Here is a 27,500-nt window from a genome sequence, read left to right on the forward strand (position 1 = left end):
GATCTCAAATTTAACCCCAATTTGCCTTCCGCTCACGTGCAGCTGGGATAGGCTCCAGCCCCTCCACGACCCCAATAGGGACACACGGCAGAAAAAGGATGGATGGATGAAAAGTAATTGAAAAGGTAGATAATTGATGAGCCTTTTGTCTGCTTTTGTGTATTGTTGCACCGTGTTGGGGACATTCAGGGGTGCAGTTGTCTGTGGCTTCATGTAAAAATTTGCCTGCACTGATGCATGCCTTTTTATTTTTGTTTTTTCCATTTTAATTTTATTTTGTAAATAATTTTTGTGGGTTACTTGTTTGGGGGAAGAGACAAACATCACATTTGACATGTGTTTTTTGTATTTCTGGACTGTATATGTCAAAAATCCAATAAACAAATGTTTAATAATAAAAATAAAAAAATCAGGTTTGGTCCACTTTGGCCTGCAGTGTACCGTATTTTTCCGACTAGAAGTCGCAGTTTTTTTCATAGTTTGGCCGGGGGTGCGACTTATACTCAGGAGCGACTTACAGTATGTGTGAAATTAACACATTACCGTAAAATATCAAATAATATTATTTAGCTCATTCACGTAAGAGACTAGACGTATAAGGTTTCATCGGATTTAGCGATTAGGAGTGACAGATTGTTTGGTAAACGTATAGCATGTTCTATGTTATAGTTATTTGAATGACTCTTACCATAATATGTTACGTTAACATACCAGGCACGTTCTCAGTTGGTTATTTATGCCTCATATAACGTACACTTATTCAGCCTGTTTTTCACTATTCTTTATTTATTTTAAATTGCCTTTCAAATGTCTATTCTTGGTGTTGGGTTTTATCAAATAAATTTCCCCAAAAAATGCGACTTATACTCCAGTGCGACTTATATATGTTTTTTTCCTTCTTTATTATGCATTTTCGGCCGGTGCGATTTATACTCCGGAGCGACTTATACTCCGGAGCGACTTATAGTCCAAAAAATATGGTAAACGTAGTTCATAAATCTCCATGTCAACTCGAAACCATGGAATAAAACTTGAGAAATGCTCTGTCGGTGGTTTATTGTTCAAGATTGCCGATTTGTTCACTTCAGACCGATCATCCAATCATTATGTGGAAGCCCAACTTCAGGGAACACCAGAGACGCTAGGTGTTTCATGGGCGGGACAAAAGCAACCATTTAACCAATGATTGTTAGAGGTGGGAATTTTTTAGCACCTCACGATTCGATTACGATTATGATTCAGGAGCTACGATTCGATTAACAATTGATTATTGATGCATCTTTAATTTATGTATATTGATGCAGTTTTACATTTCTTTTCGTCTCACTAAATAAGCGTTTATCGCTTGCAACTTTAAAAAAAACGTTAAATTAATTCTCACATTCACTAAATTAATGGAAATGTGTGCAAAACTGGAACTTAGGTGCCCTAAAATAAAGGAGCTGCTCAGATCTCTCGGTGAGGCGGCTCGCTGTGGTCAGCCAAATTTTAGAACTGTCTGCATTACTTTATCTACAATAAATAAATCAATTATTGAGGTTTACTAATGGATTTTATAATCGTCCATGTCCGATTTGCGATGAATCTAAAAATCGTTTATTTCCCCCACCTCTAATGGTTGTCTCGTTTTGCTGCAGTGGAAAAACCCTGTCTTCGGTTTCCCATTGACATCTTTGCACGCCAAATGTCAACACGGTTTCATGCACTGTGACACTATGGGAAATGAATGAGAAGTCCAAGCCTCACATTTGAACTTTTTAAGGTCAAGGCAAGTGATGCCTTAAAGGAGGGCTGTGTCACATGAATGGTTTTAAAGTAAAACCTTTGTGACATGAAAAAAACACAAGTACCGGTAATGTAAGAAAAACATGGTGTTTACTTTTTGATATTAATATAAAAGTCAAAGCAGTTTGACTAATGAAGATGAAGTCTAATGAATAAGCTTCTTCTCCAACAACGCTTCCTTGTGGTTCAGTCCAACAAAAATAAAGAGGAGTGATACCTCTCACATCGAATACACAATCTTCACAGCCTTTGCTCAGTTCGATGAGATGACAAAACATTTTAGCTAGTCCATCCATCCATTTTCTACCGCTTATTCCCTTCGGGATAACGGGGGGCACTGGAGCCTATCTCAGCTACAATCGGGCGGAAGGCGGGGTACACCCTGGACAAGTCGCCACCTCATCGCAGGGCCAACACAGATAGACAGACAACATTCACACTCACATACACATACTAGCTAGTATTGATGCTATTTGAACACTGATACAGTTTGCAGTTAAATAAAGGACGAGTGAACATCCCAGTAAACAAACTAAAGACTTTATAAACAAGTTGTGACATTGTTCCCAACACATCGCCTGCTGCATGTTTCCTCACATCATTAACTCTCAGTCGCAGCAGCTGATGAACACTTTATTGAGAAAATAAAAGCATCATCAAACAGTTTTTCTCCTTCGTTGTATACTTTTAGTGTGGGGACAAGCCAGTCTGTCTCCAATATTGTCCACACTTGTCGCCATCTAAACACAGCAGTGCACTCTTAAACGCACACCGGGAAGCGAGGGAAAATGACGTTAAACCAAGCGCTTGGCTCCGTTTACTCCGAGGGGAAATCTCCGGAGCAAAGTCCGTGTAGTTAATCCGCCATGATTGTCAAGCCAATCGACGCTAGTGCGCATGCGCCTGACCTCGCGTTGCCTAAAATGCATTAATAAATGACAGGTTTTTGGTAATTAAAAAATTAGATGGTATTACTAAATGTGGGGAATTTTTAGCGCAAATTATCATTATATCGTTTACCGTTACATCCCTCGTCCATTATCAGGTAAAAAGTCAAAGGCATGTTCTTGACGTCGATGTTGGTCAATTTTTTAGGGCATTACGGGGAGTGACAAGGGCGGTCGCAGCTTTTTCCGCAGTTGCCGTGGTTAAATTCGAGCTCTGGAAGTCAAGTCAGCTTCCATTTCGTCGACGTGTGATGACAGGTATGTTGTGCCCACATGTAAGTTGTATTTAACAGTGGGAAAAGAGGGGAAACAACATTACTGGTGTTTTTAATATAATGGCCTTGACCGCAGGGAAGTTGTGGAAGGGAATGAAAGTCAAGTCTGTGAGTGTGGATGGGCCGCCGCTCTTCAGGGATGGACTACTCCATCATACCGGAAAAATCCAAAAATTAGACGCAACATTGTATAAAGCGCATGGTTCAAATAATTGAAAAAAAGTAGTGGCTCATAGACCTGAAATTACAGGGTTTGTGCGTGTATTTAGTCAATGAATTGTTAACTTTAGTACATTGACATAGGGCTGGGCGATAAGCCTGAAAACTGTATCAGTATACAAGTGTTTTATATCGGTCGATATCAATAACTATTGATATTTTTTGAGACCTATCGAAAATAAGGACTAGGAGGAAATATATCAAAAGGAAATATTTTTATCTAAAATGTGAACTTCCTCTAATTATTATCCCATAGCTATCAAGGCAGAAAGGAACACGACCATGGAAAACACACAACCAATCAATGTAAACACAATTCTAAAATCACTGTGAAGACTTACCAATAGCCTCTTAAGATTAAGTTGCAAAAATAAGAAATATCTAAACGCTGCTTAATAAAGTGTAACATTTTTTTTCCTGTTTTATCGACAATTTCTTCGCTCTCTGCAGCACAAATTTTCAGTTTCCATTCTCACTCCATGCAAAAAAATCAACCGCGAGACAACAAAATGGTGCAACCAAACATGATAGTTGATACTGTTTACCTGCTGGCTGTTAGCATGTCCCTCCCACTGATCAGTGGTTACTTCATGCGTTGTTTGATTAGTGAATGCCTTTGTTCATGCAACCAACCTTGCTTCACAACTTCCTGTTTCTTCTGACAAATCAAAAAACATACTGTATATACAGTAGATGTTTTTTTGAACGCATTTCTAATTTACATTGATTATGTTCCTATCGCGATATACTGTATATTGACATTGTTTTATCGCCCTTGACCAATTCTATTTTGGACCTTTTAAGGAAAGCTTAGCCTCCAGGTCTTAGAGCAGTTTTAGAGCAATTGGCACTTGACTATACATACCAGGGGTGCTAAAAAAAACAAATCGATTCACACATCCATTCAATTTTTTTTTTAAGTATTGGATTTCAAAAAGATGTTTGTTAGGCGATCTTTGTGCTTACTCACGACGCATATACGTCAGACGTCAGCAGCCGAATGGAACTTTTGTAACTTGAAACCTGTTTTGAAAAGGTTTTATCATAATTTATATCCCAAACAATATATCGCGAGAATCGGTTTGAATCGACAATCGTGTTGAATTGAGAATGCATTCTAAATTGAATTGAATTGTTGTTAGATACACATCTCTAGTCTACACAGACAAAAATACAGGACTCTTCATGGCGTGTTTGTTTGTGTAATTCACTGTAAGAATTCCACTCTTAATTGCTGCACATAAAAGGTTGAATGAACCTTTGCCTCTGCTGTTATTTTTTTTTGACAAACACACCACATGATGCCGCTTTTATTAAATCCCATACTTGAAGTTTCTCAATTAGCTTTACAGAACATCCACTGTACCTTTAGTGCAGGGGTCCCCAAACTACGGCGCGCGGGCCAGATCCGGCCCCCCAGCATCCAAAATCCGGCCCACAGGAAGTCCCAAGTAATTTTTTTTTTTAATCTTTTCTTTCTAATCCATTTTCTACCGCTTGTTACTCTTGGTGTCTCCTAGCCGCTCAGGCAAATCATATTGTCTAAAAATGAATTTTCCCATCGATAACGTGACAATGTTAAATGTTGATGAACATCAATGTTAATTGATGTTAAATGACAAAACGGATTATAAAGACAATGTATATATGTATATATACATATACATATATACAGCCTGGCCCCCGACCAAATTTTTTTAACCCAATGCGGGCCCCGAGTCAAAAAGTTGGGGACCCCTGCGCTAGTGTGTTTACCCGAAACGCCATGGAATTTGGAAAGACACCTTAAGGGAACTGGCAAACACATGTCTGATTGGTTAAAAAACACGGCTGCCATCAAGTGATATGTCTTAGCAACTAATTGCTGAAAAATTCCATAAATGTTTGTTTTTCTTGTATATAATTCTTACTTTTAGATCTATTTTTATATAATTTGTGTACATCGTTCACTTCGTTTTCAATCTATGCCCTTTGCTGCTGTAATGATGTAAGTTACCCCATTGTGGGATAAATAAAGGATTATTTTAAAGGGGAACATTATCACAATTTCAGAATTGTTAAAACCATTAAAAATCAGTTCCCAGTGGCTTATTATATTTTTCGAAGTTTTTTTCAAAATTTTACCCATCACGCAATATCCCTAAAAAAAGCTTCAAAGTGCCTGATTTTAACCATCATTATATATACCCGTCCATTTTCCTGTGACGTCACATAGTGAAGCCAACACAAACAAACATGGCGGAAAAAACTGCAAGCTATAGCGACATTAGCTCGGATTCAGACTCGGATTTCAGCGGCTTAAGCGATTCAACAGATTACGCATGTATTGAAACGGATGGTTGTAGTGTGGAGGCAGGTAGCGAAAACGAAATTGAAGAAGAAACTGAAGCTATTGAGCCATATCGGTTTGAACCGTATGCAAGCGAAACCGACGAAAACGTCACGACAGCCAGCGACACGAGAGAAAGCGAGGACGAATTCGGCGATCGCCTTCTAACCAACGATTGGTATGTGTTTGTTTGGCATTAAAGGAAACCAACAACTATGAACTAGGTTTACAGCATATGAAATACATTTGGCAACAACATGCACTTTGAGAGTGCAGACAGCCCAATTTTCATCAATTAATATATTCTGTAAACATACCCTCATCCGCGCTCTTTTCCTGAAAGCTGATATGTCCAGTTTTGGAGTTGATGTCAGCAGGCCAGGGAAGCTGGGGTCGATAGCTCGCTCGTCTGCGGGAACAAACTGCTGCCATTGCTTGCCGTGCTAGCGAGGTCCTTTGTCCCTGAATTGCTCACACACTCCGGCAGATTCAATGGGGGTCTGGCGGCAGATTTCTTTGACTTTATCGTTGGAAATGCATCCGCTTTTAGTGTCGCAGGATATCCACACATTCTTGCCATCTCTGTCGTAGCATAGCTTTCGTCGGTAAAGTGTACGGAACAAACGTCCAATTTCTTGCCATTTTCGCATCTTTGGGCCACTGGTGCAACTTGAATCCGTCCCTGTTCGTGCTGTTACACCCTCCGACAACACACCGACGAGGCATGATGTCTCCAAGGTACGGAAAACAGTCGAAAAAACGGAAAATAACAGAGCTGTTTTGACCCGGTGTTTGAGAAAATGGCGGATTGCTTCCCGATGTGACGCCACGTTGTGACGTCATCGCTCAGAGCGAATATTAGAACGGCGTTTAATTCGCCAAAATTCACCCATTTAGAGTTCGGAAATCGGTTAAAAAAATATATGGGTTTTTTTCTGCAACATCAAGGTATATATTGACGCTTACATAGGTCTGGTGATAATGTTCCCCTTTAAGTCAATGACCATTTGTCTAATGAATATACGTCTTTGAGGATATCTGTATTATATTCTCAGGGCATTGAATCGATCGCAACTGGACTATTTGGTTTGTACTCATAGACTTAGATTGGTCAGATCTAGTCTTAGACTTAGATTGGTCAGATCTAGTCTTACACTTAGATTGGTCATATCAAGTCATAGACTTAGATTGGTCAGATCTAGTCTTAGACTGATCAGATCTAGTTTAGCGGCTGGTGCCTAAACCCCAAATATTTATACTCCAAAAACCAGGAGGGTGTGCCTGGGCAAAGATTGTTTCGCCCTATTGTAGAGAGAAAAACAATTGTTTCGATGCAAACGAACAATCCAACTGTCGAAGGCAAATAAAGTCGTTAGCATTGAAGTATTGTGTGGCAGAAACAACGCTGTGGATCGACTACTACCATTCCAAAATAGTCGGAATCCCCCGTGTTAGTATTCCATTCAGTTGTAAAAAAAATGGCACAAAGGGCATTCTGGTCACAGAAGGTGACCAGAATGTTTCTAACTCATGTTATTTGTTGGAGGTTAAATTGCAGAGTCTTTTAGGAATGGTTGAAAGGACAGTGTTGTATGTAGGAGACCACCTCCTTTATTCAGGGATGTTTTTTCAACTTTGACATAGATGGCTTCCCTCACTTTCTTCTCTGTCCAGAAGCTGTACATTTTTGTTCTCAAAGGAGTGCTGTTTCTCCCTGAGGTGCAGGTAGACAACTGAGTCAAACAGTCCAGTTGTGATCGAGTGAATGCCCTGAGATTAAAATGACCTGGATGAATGAGAACATTCATAGACATCTGTATTATCTGTATGCCAACTCAGGACAACTCATAGGGTGCGCCATAAATTACGACACCTTACAGGGACTGTCAGTGGAAAACAGTCTGAAAAACACAGGTTGTTCAAAGATTTAGGCATGGCGAAAGCGAGTCAGAGTTTTTTTTCCTGTCACTCACAGACTTTTGAATGACATTGAATCTCTGGGAAGAATTTAATCGAAATTCATCAAAAGTGCAGAAAGAGAGCAATTATCATCTTTGTAAAGGCAATTTTTGGGCTGGGTGCCAGACTACACAAGTGGCTTCTATAAGAGTATGTTATATCAGTACAATGTCAACATGCAGCACACAAACCGTTCTTAAACTCCAGCTCCAGTACATCAGGGGTGGAGGGAGAATCTTCCGGGTTCTTGGTCATGAGATAGAGGTCAGCTGGAGCGTGGTTCTGGAAAACATAACAAAAAAGTCACTTACACAGTCTTTTTTTGTCAGACCTCATCACAGAAAATAAGTGACAGGCAGAAGAAAAGAGAGGATGAGGCATGAAAAAGTTGAGTGGAATGAGGACAAGAAAATAATCAATGTTTCATTTTTTTCCCTCCCCCCCACTCCAGCACAGACGAGAAAGAAATTAATCATACCTGCAATGACAATGAAAGGTAGATAATAGGTGAGCAGTTGAGTGGATAGTATGAAGTAATCTAAGTAATGAGACACACCCCTCGATCAATGACATCTCTTAATAAATTCATCAAGTTCAAGTTGACTCATTCGCTCTTGATTTTTCATCTTTCCGTGATATTTTTGACCTTGTGGGAACAATTTGAGAATGGCTTTATTCTGCTTCCCAGCGCACAAAGCAAAGTGGATAAATGTGATTTGAGCTCACGAATATACTTCTGTGTGAATGGACAGAAACACATTTTGGAGAGTGGCGATTTAAAATATATATTTGTGTTTGTCTGCATCTTTTTTGTCTCTTGACATTTTTCCCCACTGTCAATTTTCTGCCTTTTACTTTCAAAACACACACCTAAAATGCACTGACTGGCTGACAGATATTTGTTTTTCCTAGTTGTCTGAGTCACACTTGCGTGGCGGCGGTCTGACGAGCGTGCCAGCCAAGCGTGCCTCCCGCCAACAATTACACAGTGGCGGGATGAGGCGAGGGCCGATGCAGTGTACCCCCCTCCCAAAGCTCTGGCAAATTGCAGGGGTGCTATGCAAAATAACTACTGAGTGCATTTAAATGGAAAGCTTTACCAGACACGGAATCATCATACAATAACTAATCGGCCCGTCAGTGAGGTGAAAACGAGCGAATGTGCAAAATCTCTTTCCATTCCTTTTAACTTAACACCAAAATTGACTGCGTCCCTTTTCTGCCTCAGTACCCTGAAATATGCCAAATGAGAGTGAACAAGAGAAGGGAGAAGGACTAACCTAAACATCCCTTTGTTGGGCTGCACTTTAAACACTGGCAAGTGATTAAAAGTGGAAGAATAGCACAACAAGATTAACCATTAACAGACCCTAAGGTGATATTTTGGGCTATTCCGTTTTTTTTGTGGGTTTTTTTCAAGATATTTTGGAAGGATTGTATGAATCAAGGTACATAAAATGAGAAATTTGAAACTACTGTTTCCTATTCAAAGCATGCAGCAAAATGTCTCACCTTTTACCAAATAATGTTACCTAAATGATACAGTAGGTTTGTGCTTCCATTAATATTGGCTTATGGTGTGTATGTAAAAAAGTATTTGTTGTTTTACTTGAGCTTTAATGTTTTTCATGTACCGGTAAACACACTGGTCTTTGTAAGGTGTATTATGTATATTTTCTTAAAATATTACAATTTTACCTTTATTAAATTAATGGTTGTTTTTTTGATCCCACTTTAGGTGAAATTGGCTGGGTTATATGAATACTGTAAATGTACAACAATTGACACATTCGAAATTCATAAAAGTTATTTTTTCATACCACATTTATCCTAACAAACTAATACAAACCTTTGACTACTGGCCTTTATTTTCTTTATTAAATTTGTATCTACTGTTGCTCATTCAAAGCATGCAGCAAAAATGTTTACCAATTAATGTAAGGGAACCCTGCTCCTTCAATTAAATTAAATGCATTTTCATTAATGTTGGGTAGTGGTATATACAGTATGTAAAAAAAATAAAAAATAATAAAAAATAATGTGATTTTAATAAATTTGTATGTAAATACACTTGCCTTTGTAGGGTGCCTTAAGCATGTTTTTCTTTCTTTCTAAATATTACAACATTACCTTTATTTTTACCTTAGTACATTTTTTTCCTGAAAATATTATTACTATATACCAGTAAAATTATGTATTTTCTATGTTAAAATTACAAAATTCATTCTCACAAATTAATGTATTTTTCTAAAAAAAAAAAAGACTTTATTCAAGTGAAATTGGCTGAGTTGTACGAAGAGCTCTTGCCACAACTCTAAAAGCCCGATGAAAGCTGCTTCATGTGTGCGAGTATACTGCATGTGTGTGTCTACACGGTCATGATGCCGCGTGTATGTGTGTGGTTGTTGTGTTTGTGTAAGTAAGCGGGTATATGTGTGTGCGTGAATAGGAGTTATCTCCATCTGAATGTGCAATACCTACTCACTGTTATTTAATTTCTAATAGACCCTATACGAAGCCCCTTCCCCATTTTGATAACTATGATGTCTTTGTATTTGACAATTTTAATGTGCACTTGACACTTCATGCTTTTTAAGACCTGCACTTATGTGTCCTTGCTGGCTAATTCCGTTGTCCAGGCAACTGTTCAATGACAATAAAGGTCTTGAATCTTGAATAAATGTATATACGCTATTGGAAACCATTGAACATTTTAGTTTTATCATACACATATTCTAACAAATTAATACAAACATTTATGTTATGATTTCAGTTTTGACTACTGGCCTTTATTTTTTTTTTTGAAATGTTTATATCTACTGTTTCCCATTAAAAGCACGCAGCAAATTTCCACGCCTTATACCAACTAATGCATGGCTCATGGTGTGTATGTTAAAAAAAAAGAAGAAGTTTTTTAGGGTTGCCAAAAATAACGAGTTACTCGTGTGATTACCGTATTTTTCGGACTATAAGTCGCAGTTTTTTTCATAGTTTGGCCGGGGGTGCGACTTATACTCAGGAGCGACTTATGTGTGAAATTATTAACACATTACCCTAAAATATCAAATAATATTATTTAGCTCATTCACGTAAGAGACTAGACGTATAAGATTTCATGGGATTTAGCGATTAGGTGTGACAGATTGTTTGGTAAACGTATAGCATGTTCTATATGTTATAGTTATTTGAATGACTCTTACCATAATATGTTACGTGAACATACCAGGCACGTTCTCAGTTGGTTATTTATGCCTCATATAACGTACACTTATTCAGCCTGTTGTTCACTATTCTTTATTTATTTAAAATTGCCTTTCAAATGTCTATTCTTGGTGTTGGGTTTTATCAAATAAATTTCCCCCAAAAATGCGACTTATACTCCAGTGCGACTCATATATGTTTTTTTTCCTTCTTTATTATGCATTTTCGGCCGGTGCGACTTATACTCCGGAGCGACTTATACTCCGAAAAATACGGTAACCACAAAAAATATCGCATTAATCATCACACAGATTGATCACACAATTTATTCTGACCATACATGCTTCTTCACCTTAACTGTGGATGGATACCTGAAAGGCGGCGCAGGTTGTTATACGATCAGTGATAAGGTCAATGCATACATCAGTAAAAAGATGGGTGAAGAGACTCCAACGCAAATATTTTGACACGGGGGCCACATTGAGAGAAAACAATATGTCTGCGGGGGCCAAAGTGTATGTGTGTATAAATGATATGTACACATTTAGCTGTAAAAACCTGCTGTACAGTATGTGTGTTTGGGTCTCTTTTTTCCAGGAACACTAATACCAAAAGTCACAATGTCCGATAGAGTTCTAAAAATGTTATGACAGACCACCTCAAAAAAACGGAATGGAATTTTGCAGTTTTTTTACTGAATAGGACACTCAAAATGTACATGGAAATAAAGAAAGTGGGATTTACAATATTAATTATGAACAATAAAACGCTGAATATTAACAACATATGAACATCGCTCCTCTTTTGCTTCTTAGCAGGGGTGTAACGGTATGTGTATTTGTATTGAACTGTTTTGGTACGGGGGTTCCGGTTCGGTTCGGAGGTGTACCGAACGAGTTTCCACACGGACATATTAAGTAGCGTTGTGTAAACAATGCACACCGAGGCACAACACACGGCATGCTAGCAGCTAACGGGCTACGATAGACTGACCATACGTCCTCTTTTCACCGGACATGTCCTCTTTTGCGGAGCTGTCAGGGCGGAGTTTCTTAAATGCCTCAAATGTCCGGCATTTTGAAGTGAAGTGAAGTGAAGTGAATTACATTTATATAGCGCTTTTTCTCAAGTGACTCAAAGCGCTTTACATAGTGAAACCCAATATCTAAGTTACATTTTTAAACCAGTGTGGGTGGCACTGGGAGCAGGTGGGTAAAGTGTCTTGCCCAAGGACACAACGGCAGTGACTAGGATGGCGGAAGCGGGGATCGAACCTGCAACCCTCAAGTTGATGGCACGGCCGCTCTACCAACCGAGCTATACCGCCCCATTGAGTTAGGGTTGCGTGTATTTTCAATGTACGTTCAGTGTTAAAAATGGGTTAAAGGGGAACATTATCACCAGACCTATGTAAGCGTCAATATATTCTTGATGTTGCAGAAAAAAGACCATATTTTTTTTTAAACCGATTTCCGAACTCTAAATGGGTGAATTTTGGCGAATTAAACGCCTTTCTATTATTCGCTCTCGGAGCGATGTTGTCACAACGTGACGTCACATCGGGAAGCAATCCGCCATTTTCTCAAACACATTACAAACACCGAGTCAAATCAGCTCTGTTATTTTCTGTTTTTTCGACTGTTTTCCGTACCTTGGAGACATCATGCCTCGTCGGTGTGTTGTCCGAGGGTGTAACAACACGAACAGGGACGGATTCAAGTTGCACCAGTGGCCCAAAGATGCAAAAGTGGCAAGAAATTGGACGTTTGTTCCGCACACTTTACCGACGAAAGCTATGCTACGACAGAGATGGCAAGAATGTGTGGATATCCTGCGACACTCAAAGCAGATGCATTTCCAACGATAAAGTCAAAGAAATCTGCCGCCAGACCCCCAGGAAAAGAGAGCGGATGAGGGTATGTCTACAGAATATATTAATTGATGAAAACTGGGCTGTCTGCACTCTCAAAGTGCATGTTGTTGCCAAATGTATTTCATATGCTGTAAACCTAGTTCATAGTTGTTAGTTTCCTTTAATGCCAAACAAACACATACCAATCGTTGGTTAGAAGGCGATCGCCGAATTCGTCCTCGCTTTCTCCCGTGTCGTTGGCTGTCGTGTCGTTTTCGTCGGTTTCGCTTGCATACGGTTCAAACCGATATGGCTCAATAGCTTCAGTTTCTTCTTCAATTTCGTTTTCGCTACCTGCCTCCACACTACAACCATCCGTTTCAATACATGCGTAATCTGTTGAATCGCTTAAGCCGCTGAAATCCGAGTCTGAATCCGAGCTAATGTCGCTATAAACTTGCTGTTCTATCCGCCATGTTTGTTTGTGTTGGCTTCACTATATGACGTCACAGGAAAATGGACGGGTGTATATAACGATGGTTAAAATCAGGCACTTGGAAGCTTTTTTTAGGGATATTGCGTGATGGGTAAAATTTTGAAAAAAACTTCGAAAAATAAAGTACGGTAAGCCACTGGAAACTGATTTTTAATGGTTTTAACCCTTCTAAAATTGTGATAATGTTCCCCTTTAAAAACAAAACAAATTGTGCGCGCAGCAGCATTCGTGAGGGAGGGGCAGAGACAGAGAGAGCGAGTGAATTATGATAAACGCGCATGCGTCGCCAGGCTCTGCTTTTTATCCACATTACATTTTTTATTATCTATAGCAGGGGTGTCAAAAATGTGCCCCGGAGGCCATTTGCGGCCCACAGCTAATGTTTTAAAGGCCCACAGCACATTCTAAAAATACTATTAAAATAAACAAAAACATAACAAAAGTGAAATAAAAAGCTTAAAGGTTAAATGTAATTTAGAAAAAGTTGCAATGTTGACTAATAAAACAAAGCTGGTTTTTTTTTTTCTTTCAAACTGTCATTGCTCAAACCATAATATTGAATCAAAATCAATGTTATTATGAATTATTGACCTATCCAAGGTTCCGATTACTTCACATCAAATATTTCACTAAGAAAAATATTTTTGGTGGAAGATTTCGCAAATTTGGTAAATAAATAACCCAAAAATTTATATTTTGTTGTTTTCTTACTGTACCGAAAATGAACCGAACCGTGACCTCTAAACCGAGGTACGTACCGAACCGAAATTTTTGTGTACTGTTACACCCCTACTTCTTAGACCAGCTCCTCGATAGTTGTGTATCCTTTACAATCAAGCAAAACACAACGAAAATGTAAAAAAACAGCAAAATGTGAAGGCAAAGTGTAATAAACACCTACAATATGAAATATTATCACGTAAAAATCTGCTTCCGCGTTTCGAGCTGGCTGCTCTGAAAACAAACCCCGCCCACTCTGGTTTGTGCCTCGTCTGAGCTGCTGTGACGTAGATTACCGTAATAACTCATATAAAACCCAAAAGCGCAGATTTCAACCATTGAAATACTTTCAATAGTTCAAGACTTACGCTCATTTAAAAAACAGCACTGCACATCATAATGGCGGCGACAGTTTTGATGTTAAAGGTCTAAAAAAATTATGTAGAACGTCCAACGGGCCGGTATGAAAATCATAACGGGCCGCATGTGGCCCACGGGCCGTATTTTGCCCAGGTTTGCTCCAACTGGTGTGCTTACTGACTAATTCCACCTCAAAATAAACTTAAACCAGGCATGTGATTTAGGGATGTCCCGATCCGATATTTGGATCGGATCGGCTGCCGATATTTGCCAAAAATTGCGTATCGGCAAGGCATGGGAAAATGCCAATCCAGATCCAGTTTAAAAAAAACTCCGGTCCGTGTTTTCCAACGCACCGATTTAAATAATACATTCCACTTTTCTGCTGCTCTGTAATTTCCGTTCCGCATTTTCCAGCACACCTTCAACACATCCACAGGTCTGTGAATTCTCACGCAGTTGCTTTTAGCTGATGGCATTACACGACAGGCTCTTCTGACTCTTTCCTGTGTCTCCCTCTCACAGACAGCAAGTGCACCTTCTTACACACGTCACATACTGTCACGACATACGTCACATACTGTCACGTCATACGTCACATACGTATACGTCCTCCCCGAGCAGAGACGTAGCAGCATGGCTAACGTTAGCTGTGATGCTAGCGCAGCCGTGCGAGCAACGCTCCCTCTAAGGTGCTCGCCTGTGCAATTGCGCACTGTTTAAGCGTCCTCTGCGCATAGCAAATCTATGCCACGCACAAAATCAAATAAAAAAATAAGCGCATAACAATTTTTGACACGACAGAGAAAACAGTTTTCGTCATCATTGTTCAAATATTGTGACGTCTGTCGAGACGCTTATCTCCATTCGGTGCCACACGCCCACACCATCAAAATGCAGAGGCAAAAATTTCCACATCAACACCGTATGAAAAAATTAGTGATTTTTTTAGTTGTGATTTCCTTCTCTGCATGAAAGTTTAAAAGTAGCATATATTAATGCAGTATGAAGAAGAATGTTTTAATGTAGACATGCAAGCCTTGAAAGAAAATTTTGAAAATCAAGACTACATTTCCTGCAAATGGGTGCATTTCTACCCTATATTTTAACTTTAGATTTATTCTCATATCAAACTCTTTTGGCTGTCTTTTTGACACTTACATCCGGCGCCCCCCTCCACACCCTGGATTATAAATAATGTAAATAATTCAATGTGATTATCTTGTGTGATGACTGTATTATGATGATAGTATATATCTGATAGTATACTGTATATCTGTATCATGAATCAATTTAAGTGGACCCCGACTTAAACAAATTGAAAAACTTATTCGGGTGTTACCATTTAGTGGTCAATTATACGGAATATGTACTTCACTGTGCAACCTACTAATAAAAGTCTCAATCAATCAATCAAAACACATAGAATCATCATACTGCTGTGATTATATGCATCAAGTGTTCATTCAAGGCTAAGGCAAAATATCAAGATATATATTGTGTATCGCAATATGGCCTTAAAATATCGCAATATTAAAAAAAGGCCATATCGCCCAGCCCTAGTTCAATGATGCCATTTCTGTTTGTCATGTATAATTTTGTCTATTTTGTGTTTATCCTTGAATAAACAGGTCAGTTTCTTGTTACCAACCATTGTGTATTATTCAAACTCCCCTAATTCAGCTGGCTAGTTGTTATCAAGAGTACTAAAACCCTTTTCAACATGATTCTGACAACTAAGTAGGCTAAATAACTTTAAACTTTAATACATGCTCGGATAGGCCAGTATCGGTCAGTATCGGTATCGGTCAGTATCGGTATCGGATCGGAAATGCAAAAACAATATCGGTATCGGATCGGAAGTGCAAAAACCTGGATCGGGACATCCCTAATGTGATTTGAACTTAATGAAAAAGACTGAAAAAAAACTGGGGATCTGGGGGCCACAGGTCCAGGGCTTTAAGAACACAGGTGCCTGGACCTGTGTTCTTAAATGTGTATTCCCCGTCTTCCATGTGGAGAGCAGTTTTGATTTGAGCTTACATGGTAAACAACTAAAATGAATGTTTTGGGCATTGTTTTATCCAGATGCATTTATTTGTCCAAATGTGGCCAAGTAGACGCATTGTGGGTTTCCTGGACGTCGCTAAAAGAAAAATCTAAAGAAGAGAATCCCTCTGCCATCATCCACTAGTTTTTAAATATATAAATCGCCCGCTTGAATATTCACTCTTCTCCTCTCCGACTCTCGTCGTCATTTAAGATATGTTGTGATTTCCCTTCCTGGTTTGATGACCCACCCTATCTTGCCTCATCATAGTAAACCACCAACCAATCATAGATGTTCTTATATGTAAACCAACCAATAATCAGTGATGATTGCTTCGCTACGTAGCTTCGATTTTTAAGTGAATTTTTTATGGAAAACCGTAGTTTTTACCACTAGAATATCAAAAACTGTACTCCTTACGGGAAAACCGTAGTTGTTGGCAAGTGTGGCAAAGAGACGGATCAAGATTTTAACACACATTGTAGGTCGGAAAAAACGAAGGAAACGGAAAATATTTTTTTATATTTTTACAGAGATAAAAAAGACGGATTTCCGACTATAGACGGAAAAATCACATGCCTGTTAAACAGGACTTAAAATAAAATTGTTATTTAAAATTCAAACAAATAAATGATGTGCATTCAAGTAAAACATTAAAAAAAAATTCCCGTATGATACCCTTATGCACTTTTTTTTTTGTAATAACTTGTGATTAATCATGATTCATCCAAATTCAAAAAAGTGTGATTAATTTGATTTTCAAAAATAATCATTTGACAGCACTCGTGTTTTACTTTATCTTTAATTTATTATGTAAACACACTGGCTTGTGTAGGGTAAAAACCTCCAATATATTATGTATTGCATATGTATATTTAAGGATGAAATAGTTTTAAATGTAGACTCTTAAAAGTGGAAAAAAATAAATATATATGATATTATGATATATGCATACTTACACTCATGCACATAATCACGTTTCATCAAACATATATTAACGTTGTTGCCCTAGGGTAAACTGGGTGTAACACATGGCATACTGACAAAGCTTAACCTATTGTTACTATAACAATCTACAAGGTTAATGTAGGTTGCTTCTCTTTCTCCCCCTCCATTTTTCTGCATTCTTTCGTATCTCAAGTTATCATTATGTATATGTATTGTTGCATTTGAACAACTGTATTATTGATAATAAAGGTAAATTATTGGTATTGTTCATTATCAATAGCGCTATTTCTATTGGTATTTGTATTGATCCATCTGTAGTGTAATAATGCTCATTGTCATTTCTGTATTATTTTTTATTTTTCGCTAACTGCTTATTTGCTATTACTTTTACCATCATATTTGTACATGTCGTATTTGCTGATGTTGCTCTATTGTTGTTGTTGTTGTTTGCTGTTGTTGTTTTTGTCTCTCTGTCTAATCCCCCTCTTGTCCCCACAATTTCCCCCTCTGTCTTCTTTTTTTTTCTCTTTCTATCCCCTCCTGCTCCGGCCCGGCTGCACTAAATGATAATATAAATACATTTAATAAAGTCAAATACAAATAAGGCAACAAGAGAAGTATCCTACACTTCTCTTTTGTAAAGTAAATCTGAACAGCCGACATGGGCATCTACATCTACTATATGATTTGCCTGAGAAGCTGGACAGGACAAAAAAAAAAAAAAAAAAAAAATAGATGTTCTTATATGTAAACCAACCAATAATCAGTGATGATTGCTTCGCTACGTAGCTTCGATTTTTAAGTTAATTTTTTATGGAAAACCGTAGTTTTTACCACTAGAATATCAAAAACTGTACTCCTTACGGGAAAACCGTAGTTGTTGGCAAGTGTGGCAAAGAGACGGATCAAGATTTTAACACACATTGTAGGTCGGAAAAAACGAAGGAAACGGAAAATATTTTTACAGAGATAAAAAAAACGGATTTCCGACTATAGACGGAAAAATCACATGCCTGTTAAACAGGACTTAAAATAAAATTGTTATTTAAAATTCAAACAAATAAATGATGTGCATTCAAGTAAAACATAAAAAAAAAAATCCCGTATGATACTCTTATGCACTTTTTTTGTTGTTGTAATAACTTGTGATTAATCATGATTCATCCAAATTCAAAAAAGTGTGATTCATTTGATTTTCAAAAATAATCATTTGACAGCACTCGTGTTTTACTTTATCTTTAATTTATTATGTAAACACACTGGCTTGTGTAGGGTAAAAACCTCCAATATATTATGTATTACATATGTATATTTAAGGCTGAAATAGTTTTAAATGTAGACTCTTAAAAGTGGAAAAAAATTAATATATATGATTATTTTTATTATGTTTATTGTCGTTAAGACCAAATGTGTGAGTGAATTTTAAGCACCTCTTAATGGTTAAGCTTGTGGGAAGTGCTTTCTGCTAAAAAGAAACGACAAAAAAAACAACAACTGGAATATTAAAATTCATGCATGCTACAAAACTTATGGGTCGTTGGATAGAAAAAGAAAAAAAAAGTGAGGGAATAGGCTTGTTTCCAGTGTTTGAAGATCAATGCATTTCAATTGAAACCCCCTGCAGGTGGAACTGTCCCAAAGCCCTGGCCCAGAGAGAGAGTGGAGGGTGGGTGGAAAGGTAGAGATAGAGGAGGTGGGAGTGGGGGGCAGGCGAGTATTGGTGGCAAATGGTGCGTGAAGCACACCATCATGTAGCACAGAGAAACTCCTTTGGCAGTCTCTGCCTCGGCCATATTGTTGTGCTAAACGCGGCCCATAGAGCCTGACGCATGAACTTAAAGCAAGTAAATTTCTATCTTTCCACATATTACTTGCCTCATTGGTTTTCAATCGAAGCCAACAGGGCCTAAAGAGGCAGAGGTGGCAGGGAGGGAATGGAGAAGAGGGGGGGAAAAGGGACCACGGTGAAAAAACATCCTTGGCGCAATGGGTCGGAAATGACGCTTAAATCACCGCGTTTCAAGTCTCGCTTTAAAATGCAAACGTGGCACACTGGGACAAAAATACCACAAAGGTGCTGGGGAAATGTTGTCGCGTTTCACCCTTAAAGACTTCGGCGGTATGTTCAATAAACACTATGGAAGTTTGCTTTCTTGGGAGGAAAAAAAAGTTTGGATACCCGTGGTCTAGGTGGACTTGTCCAGAATGTCAGTAAAGCTACCAGGTTCAATGAAAGCTGCAAAATGTCTGCAGTAATGTCTTGACCCAAATATAAGTTAACTTGTCTTTTTCAATACCCATTTTTGGAAAAATACTGAAGACAAAATTGGTGTGATTTTTTAATTGCGTCAATATTAGTAACATAACTGTTAAATCTATTGGCTTCTGGACAGCGTTATTTGAAAATTAGCCACATAAGTCATCCACTCATCCATTGAAACGAGAGATGTCCGATAACACCGGGCTGCCGATAAATGCTTTAAAATGTAATATCGGAAATTATCGGTTATCGGTTTCAAAAAGTAAAATGTATGACTTTTAAAAACGCCGCTGTACGGAGTGGTACACGGACGTAGGGAGAAGTACAGAGGGCCAATAAACCTTAAAGGCACGGCCTTTGCGTGCCGGCCCAATCACATAATATCTACAGCTTTTCACACACACACAAGTGAATGCAACGCATACTTGGTCAACAGCCATACAGGTCACACTGAGGGTGGCCGTATAAACAATTTTAACACTGTTACAAATATGCGCCACACTGTGAACCCACACCAAACAAGAATGACAAACACATTTCTGGACAACATCCGCACCGTAACACAACATAAACACAACAGAACAAATACCCAGAACCCCTTGCAGCACTAACACTTCCGGGACGCTACAATATACACCCCCCGCTATCCCCTACCCACCCCCCTACCTCAAACCGCACCCCCCCAACCCCGCCTATCTCAACCTCCTCATGCTCTCTCAGGGAGAGCATGTCCCAAATTCCAAGCTGCTGTTTTGAGGCATGTTAAAAAAAATAATGCACTTTGTGACTTCAATAATAAATATGGCAGTGCCATGTTGGCATTTTTTCCCATAACTTGAGTTGATTTATTTTGGAAAACCTTCTTACATTGTTTAATGCATCCAGCGGGGCATCACAACAAAATTAGGCATAATAATGTGTTAATTCCACTACTGTATAAATCGGTATCGGTTGATATCAGAATCGGTAATTAAGATTCTGTTCATAACTTTTATGGACAGAATTTCTAGGCGCAGTCAAGGCGTTGAGGGGATCTGGTTTGGTGGCTGCAGGATTAGGTCTCTGCTTTTTGCAGATGATGTGATCCTGATGGCTTCATCTGGCCAGGATCTTCAGCTCTCACTGGATCGGTTCGCAGCTGCGTGTGAAGCGACTGGGATAAGAATCAGCACCTCCAAGTCCGAGTCCTTGGTTCTCGCCCGGAAAAGGGTGGAGTGCCATCTCCGGGTTGGGGAGGAGATCTTGCCCCAAGTGGAGGAGTTCAAGTACCTCGGAGTCTTGTTCACGAGTGAGGGAAGAGTGGATCGTGAGATCGACAGGCGGATCGGTGCGGCGTCTTCAGTAATGCGAACGCTGTATCGATCCGTTGTGGTGAAGAAGGAGCTGAGCCGGAAGGCAAAGCTCTCAATTTACCGGTCGATCTATGTTCCCATCCTCACCTATGGTCATGAGCTTTGGGTTACGACCGAAAGGACAAGATCACGGGTACAAGCGGCCGAAATGAGTTTCCTCCGCCGGGTGGCGGGGCTCTCCCTTAGAGATAGGGTGAGAAGCTCTGCCATCCGGGGGGAGCTCAAAGTAAAGCCGCTGCTCCTCCACATCGAGAGGAGCCAGATGAGGTGGTTCGGGCATCTGGTCAGGATGCCACCCGAACGCCTCCCTAGGGAGGTGTTTAGGGCACGTCCGACCGGTAGGAGGCCGCGGGGAAGACCCAGGACACGTTGGGAAGATATGTCTCCCGGCTGGCCTGGGAACGCCTCGGGGTCCCACAGGAGGAGCTGGACGAAGTGGCTGGGGAGAGGGAAGTCTGGGCTTCCCTGCTTAGGCTGCTGCCCCCGCGACCCGACCTCGGATAAGCGGAAGAAGATGGATGGATGGTAATTAAGAGTTGGACAATATCGGGATATCGGCAAAAAGCCATTATCGGACATCCCTAGTTTTGAGTTAAGAGCTCCGTCACATAGCCAATCAAGCTGGTAAGATGAAGTACTACTGTAGATGCTGAGACAGCGCTCATTAACACAACGACATACCATTTAGGTTTAGAATGACTTACTAAAACAATTAAAACCGCGCTGATAGGAACATCTTCCAAAGTCGTCTCGGGCCGTTTTGACTAGGTTTGATTACAGTGCGTTGGGGAAAATGCACTAATTTGGATTCAAAATGGCCAAAAGGGCATTCAGTCAATCAGGCAATTACCTTTGAGAGTGTTGTTTAAATAAACACAGCTAAGTATTACAGGTCATACGGCGCACGCCCCAGGCAAGCAAGTGCACGGGCCAAACGTTGACCTCTTTGCTTCAAAAGCACACATTCACGTGCATACTTACACCTACAAGCACCGCTTCCTTCGCCTACAGGCAGCCTCCTTCTTTCTCTCCAGTTATCTTTCCGCGCACAAAACGACTTTCCACTTCCTCGAGGTTACGCTTCCTCTACTTGCAGCGAGCGCTGGCCCATCCACTTCCCCATCACAGAGAACAAAGCGTGTCACTGATAAAGGCTATAATTAAGAGTGAGCTGATGTTTTTAATGACTCGGGACGAGTGTCAGGCTGCCTGAGGGCGGCCCCCCCTTCCACCCGCCGACTGCTCATGTGTGGAACCGCAGCCTTGACAAGAAGACCATGGTGATAGAATTCCAATGAAGTCATTTTTTATAGGCTTTATGGAAACTACTGACAACAATTTGTGGGAGGTTGGAATATCCCCGGGCGTGCGTCTTCACACAGCTCCAAGATGGGGGAGAAAGGGGTCCTAAAGGTCACAGGGCCTTTGTGCTACATGCTCCCGTGTTATCAGGAAGGATTCTGTGTTTTAAAATCGCAGAGTAACCTGAACTCCCGCTGGCTCTTATCTACAGGAGAACATATGAGCGACCATTTGGACATTTCCTCATCTGGCTTTGGCGAGCGGCGGGAAGTAAAGTGCAGGGAGTATGGTGGTTATTGTGCCACAGGTGAGTGGAGGAGGGTGGTGCCTTTAGGGCTGTAACTTTAGGAGAGACCTGGAACAAGATGACCCCTTTCAGATGACCTTCAGGGTCAATCAGCCCTGTGCTACTTTTAAATCTATGCTTATTTCATTTAAACCTTCATTATAATACTTTAATGAGTCGAATAAATAGCGCTTAAATGTTTCTATGTTGTATCGTTTACACTGATCTTTTTGGGTGTACTCACTCTCAAGGAGCAATACTATAGAAAAATATCCTGATATACTTGTAGTCAGTGCTTAACCTGAAAATGGTTAATTTACTCTAAATTTCTGCTGTAATGTTGTTTTGTTTTTTTAAATAGTTTATAAAACTGTAGAATTGAAGACATTATCTGTAAATAAACAATCCGCCTGTTATTTTAAATAATATGCCAGTAATGACAAACTATGTATATTTCTATTTTTTTTTACAGAAAGATACCAAATTAATTACCGTATTTTTCGGACTATAAGTCGCAGTTTTTTTCATAGTTTGGCCGGGCTCCAGTGCAACTTATATATGTTTTTTTCCTTTTTTACTATGCATTTTCGGCAGGTGCGACTTATACTCCGGTGCCGGTGCGACTTATACTCCGAAAAATACGGTATACATAGATAGCATTTTCGGTTTTCTTAAATTACTTTCAAATTCATGTAAAATTACAGTAATTATCTTTCATTAAATATGTAGCTTGTTATATAAAAGTCTATGTCCATACTAACAGTGTAGAGTAAAGGTATTTTTCTGCAGAACTGTTTGCATCGTCACTTTATTAAAGGTGGTTGATCTTAACAATTCAGAAAAAATCTGTAAAATAATGGTATTTTTCTGTGGAACTGCCAGCATTGTCACTTCATTAAAGGTGTTTGATCGTAATAATTTGGAAAAACGCTGTAGAATAAAGGTATTTTTCTGCAGAACTGTTTGCATCGTCATTTTATTAAAGGTGGTTGATCTTAACAATTCAGAAAAAATCTGTAAAATTACGATATTTTTCCGTAAAACGTTTCATGAAAATTTCTGTAAATATAATGTTTTTGATCATTATTTGGTTTACAATGTTTTACTTTAATTTTATGGTTTTCGTTTGGCAGCCATCGCTGCCAGTAGATGACCGTTTTTTTACAGAATTTTTTTTACAGTGTACCTATTTACTATCAACACAGCAGGCTGGTGCAAAAATTCCAAATTTGGAATCATAATTGAATTAAAGGCCTACTGAAACCCACTACTGCCGACCACGCAGTCTGATAGTTTATATATCAATGATGAAATCTTAACATTGCAACACATGCCAACACGGCCGGGTTAGCTTACTAAAGTGCAATTTTAAATTTTGCGCGAAATATCCTGCTGAAAACGTCTCGGTATGATGACGTCAGCGCGTGACGTCACGGATTGTGGAGGACATTTTGGAACAGCATGGTGGCCAGCCATTAAGTCGTCTGACTTAAGACTATTTAAGTTGTGCGTACGCTATCCTTCTTTGAGGGGACATTGTTGATTGTCATGGCATGTACGGGATGTGCTTTGTGGACGCCGTCTTTGCTCCACACACTGTAAGTTTTTGCTGTCGTCCAGCATTCCGTTTTTGTTGACTTTGTAGCCAGTTCAGTTTTACTTTTGTTTTACATAGCCATCACTATGCTTCAGTGCCTTTTCCTAGCGGGACTTGCCTTTTGTTGATTTTTGGTTTAAGCGTTACATACCTTTCTACCTGCACGCTGTCTCCCGCTGTGCTCTGCCTATTGGGATCACGACAAACCATCCTCGACGCGTTTCGACTTCTACAAAGCACAAAGCAATGAACTACCTGCTGCCACCAACTGATATGGAGTATTACATGGTTACCCTGCCAAGCTCTACACAGCACAGGCACATTATTATGATTATTGATTTGCAAAAAATATTTTTTGGACCAATTAGGTGCAGTTGCATAATTTCCCACGGCACCGCGGCACAGTGGTTGAAAATCACTGGTTTAATGCATCCAGCGGGGCATCACAACAAAATTAGGCATAATAATGTGTTAATTCCACGACTCTATATATCGGTATCGGTTGATATCGGAATCTGTACTTAAGAGTTGGACAATATCGGAATATCGGATATCGGCAAAAAAGCCATTATCGGACATTTCTAATAATAATAATATATCAAAAAATTAATATTGTGCCTACTTTGCGGAAACAAACCATGGGGGTCTGGAACGTAACACCTGCGATAAACGAGGAAATTATTTAGAGTAGCGTGGTTAAAACGTGATTTATTTGTGTGACCCAGTCTGATCCCGACTCTACCTTCTGATCGTAATTGCAATTTTACTTCCGATTTGCAAACCTCAATTCAATTTCATGGACTTCAATTACAATTTGACATTCTTAATTCTATTCTGACTTTTGCACAAGCCTGCAAAATACTTGGCGACACAAGTGACTACCAAGATGGCGATGGTAGTGTCATGGTGTAATGCTGCACGGGTGCTGTGCTTCACTAGGGGGGAACTATGAACTCCAACCTGTACTTCCACATTCTGAAGCAGAGCAACTGGGTCCCATGGCCGTTTTCTATCCAAGATGACAGGTGGGGAAGCTGAAGATGATGCAGTTGCCAAGTATGTGAAGTGAATTATATTTATATAGTGCTTTTCTCTAGTGACTCAAAGCGCTTTACATAGTGTTTCCTCAAGACATGAGCCCAATTGAGCACATGTAGTGCAACCTCGAACGGACGTAGGGGGGTGGAGGAGAGCACGGTGTGTAACATCCACCAGTGATGTCATCATGGAGGAAGGAAAGAGGATTCCACTAACAACCTGTGCAGCTCTGATGAATTCCATGACCAAAAAGATTAAGGGCAGTGCTAGATAACAACAGAGCGGGCCGTAAATAGTCACAAAGACACAATTTGGACATGTGCTCTATAATAATGCTTGTGTGTAGGGATGTAACAATGAACGGGATTATCGATAACCGCGGTAAAACGCCCTGTGGTTGCCATAACTGTTTTAAATCGAAATGATCTAAAAACCGCACTTTGATTAACTCACAGACTGACTGGCGCAAACTCGCTAAGTTAAATGCTAACATGAGAACAAGAGACATTAATGTATTTCCCCATTGAGAAAAAAATACCCCAATTTAAACTTGTATAAACACATTGAGTATATAAGACATTCAATTGTGAGTGATTGATATACAGGTGAAACTGAAAAAATAGAATATCGTGCACTGCAGAAGTCCATCCATTTCAGCAATTCCATTTCAAATGTGAAACTAGGACTGGGCGATATATCGAATATACTCGATATATCGCGGGTTTGTCTCTGTGCGATATTGAAAATGACTATATCGTGATATACGTTCTCACACAGTTGCTTTTAGCTGTGAGCATTACACGACAGGCTCTTCTTCACTCTTTCTTGTCTATCCTTCTCACAGAGATATAAAACAAGCGCACCTTCTTACATACGTATACGCCCTCGCGGAGCAGAGAGGTAGCGGCATGGGTAACGTAGCTGTGGTGCGAGTGGTAATACGAGAGAGAGAAAGTGCGAATCTGGTAACAAATGAAGGAAGAATTAATTCCCAAGGAAAACAGCACGGGGTCCATTGTCTGGCGGTGGTTTGGCTTCAAGCGGGAATATGTCGAACAGACAACCGCAATATGTCAAGTGTGGGGCAAAAGTAGCATTACTGCTAATATGTAGCATCATTTGAAAAGTCACCCGCTGGAGAATGAAGAGTGTTTGAAACTCCGCATATCAACATCTCCGTTCGGTGCCACACCGACAAAATGCCGAGGCAACCATTTCCAGATCAACACCGTATGAAAAAAATAGTCAACAACAGAAGAAGATAACGTCCGCAGAAAACTACCACATAGGGAAGGATATACACTATTTGATTTCCTATTATGCAGCTCATTTTTATTTGACAGTTATTTAAATATCTTGTGTGACATCATGCACAGAAGTGCGCTTTATTTGTTTTAAAGGGGAACATTATCACCAGACCTATGCAAGCGTCAATATATACCTTGATGTTGCAGAAAAAAGACCATACATTTTTTTAACCGATTTCCGAACTCTAAATGGGTGAATTTTGGCGAATTAAACGCCTTTCTAATATTCGCTCTCGGAGCGATGACGTCACAACGTGGCGTCACATCGGGAAGCAATCCGACATTTTCTCAAACACCGAGTCAAATCAGCTCTGTTATTTTCCGTTTTTTCGACTGTTTTCCGTACCTTGGAGACATCATGCCTCGTCGGTGTGTTGTCGGAGGGTGTAACAACACGAACAGGGACGGATTCAAGTTGCACCAGTGGCCCAAAGATGCGAAAGTGGCAAGACATTGGACGTTTGTTCCGCACACTTTACCAACGAAAGCTATGCTACGACAGAGATGGCAAGAATGTGTGGATATCCTGCGACACTCAAAGCTGATGCATTTCCAACGATAAAGTCAAAGAAATCTGCCGCCAGACCCCATTGAATCTGCCGGAGTGTGTGAGCAATTCAGGGACAAAGGCCCTCGGTAGCACGGCAAGAAATGGCGGCAGTTTGTTCCCGCAGACGAGCGAGCTAAACCCCCTATCGACCCTAGCTTCCCTGGCCTGCTGACATCAACTCCAAAACTGGACAGATCAGCTTTCAGGAAAAGAGCGCGGATGAGGGTATGTCTACAGAATATATTCATTGATGAAAATTGGGCTGTCTGCACTCTCAAAGTGCATGTTGTTGCCAAATGTATTTCATATGCTGTAAACCTAGTTCATAGTTGTTAGTTTCCTTTAATGCCAAACAAACACATACCAATCGTTGGTTAGAAGGCGATCGCCGAATTCGTCCTCGCTTTCTCCCGTGTCGCTGGCTGTCGTGTCGTTTTCGCTTGCATACGGTTCAAAACGATATGGCTCAATAGCTTCAGTTTCTTCTTCAATTTCGTTTTCGCTACCTGCCTCCACACTACAACCATCTGTTTCAATACATTCGTAATCTGTTGAATCGCTTAAGCCGCTGAAATCCGAGTCTGAATCCGAGCTAATGTCGCTATAGCTTGCTGTTCTTTCCGCCATGTTTGTTTGTGTTGGCATCACTATGTGATGTCACAGGAAA

At 39.8% G+C, this 27,500-nt stretch overlaps 1 protein-coding gene across 1 annotated transcript in view; it reads right to left on the reverse strand.

Moving 5' to 3' along the window:
• The window catches only part of ass1 (argininosuccinate synthase 1), a 97,573-nt gene that overhangs the window by 39,452 nt on the left and 30,621 nt on the right, over positions 1-27,500 (reverse strand). The window contains exon 9 of the mRNA XM_061926658.1: positions 7,706-7,796. Coding sequence (XP_061782642.1) covers positions 7,706-7,796 — 91 coding nt within the window. The remainder of the gene's footprint in view (positions 1-7,705; positions 7,797-27,500) is intronic.

The sequence above is a fragment of the Nerophis lumbriciformis genome, linkage group LG32 (assembly GCF_033978685.3).
Source record: "Nerophis lumbriciformis linkage group LG32, RoL_Nlum_v2.1, whole genome shotgun sequence".
Lineage (NCBI taxonomy): Eukaryota > Metazoa > Chordata > Actinopteri > Syngnathiformes > Syngnathidae > Nerophis > Nerophis lumbriciformis.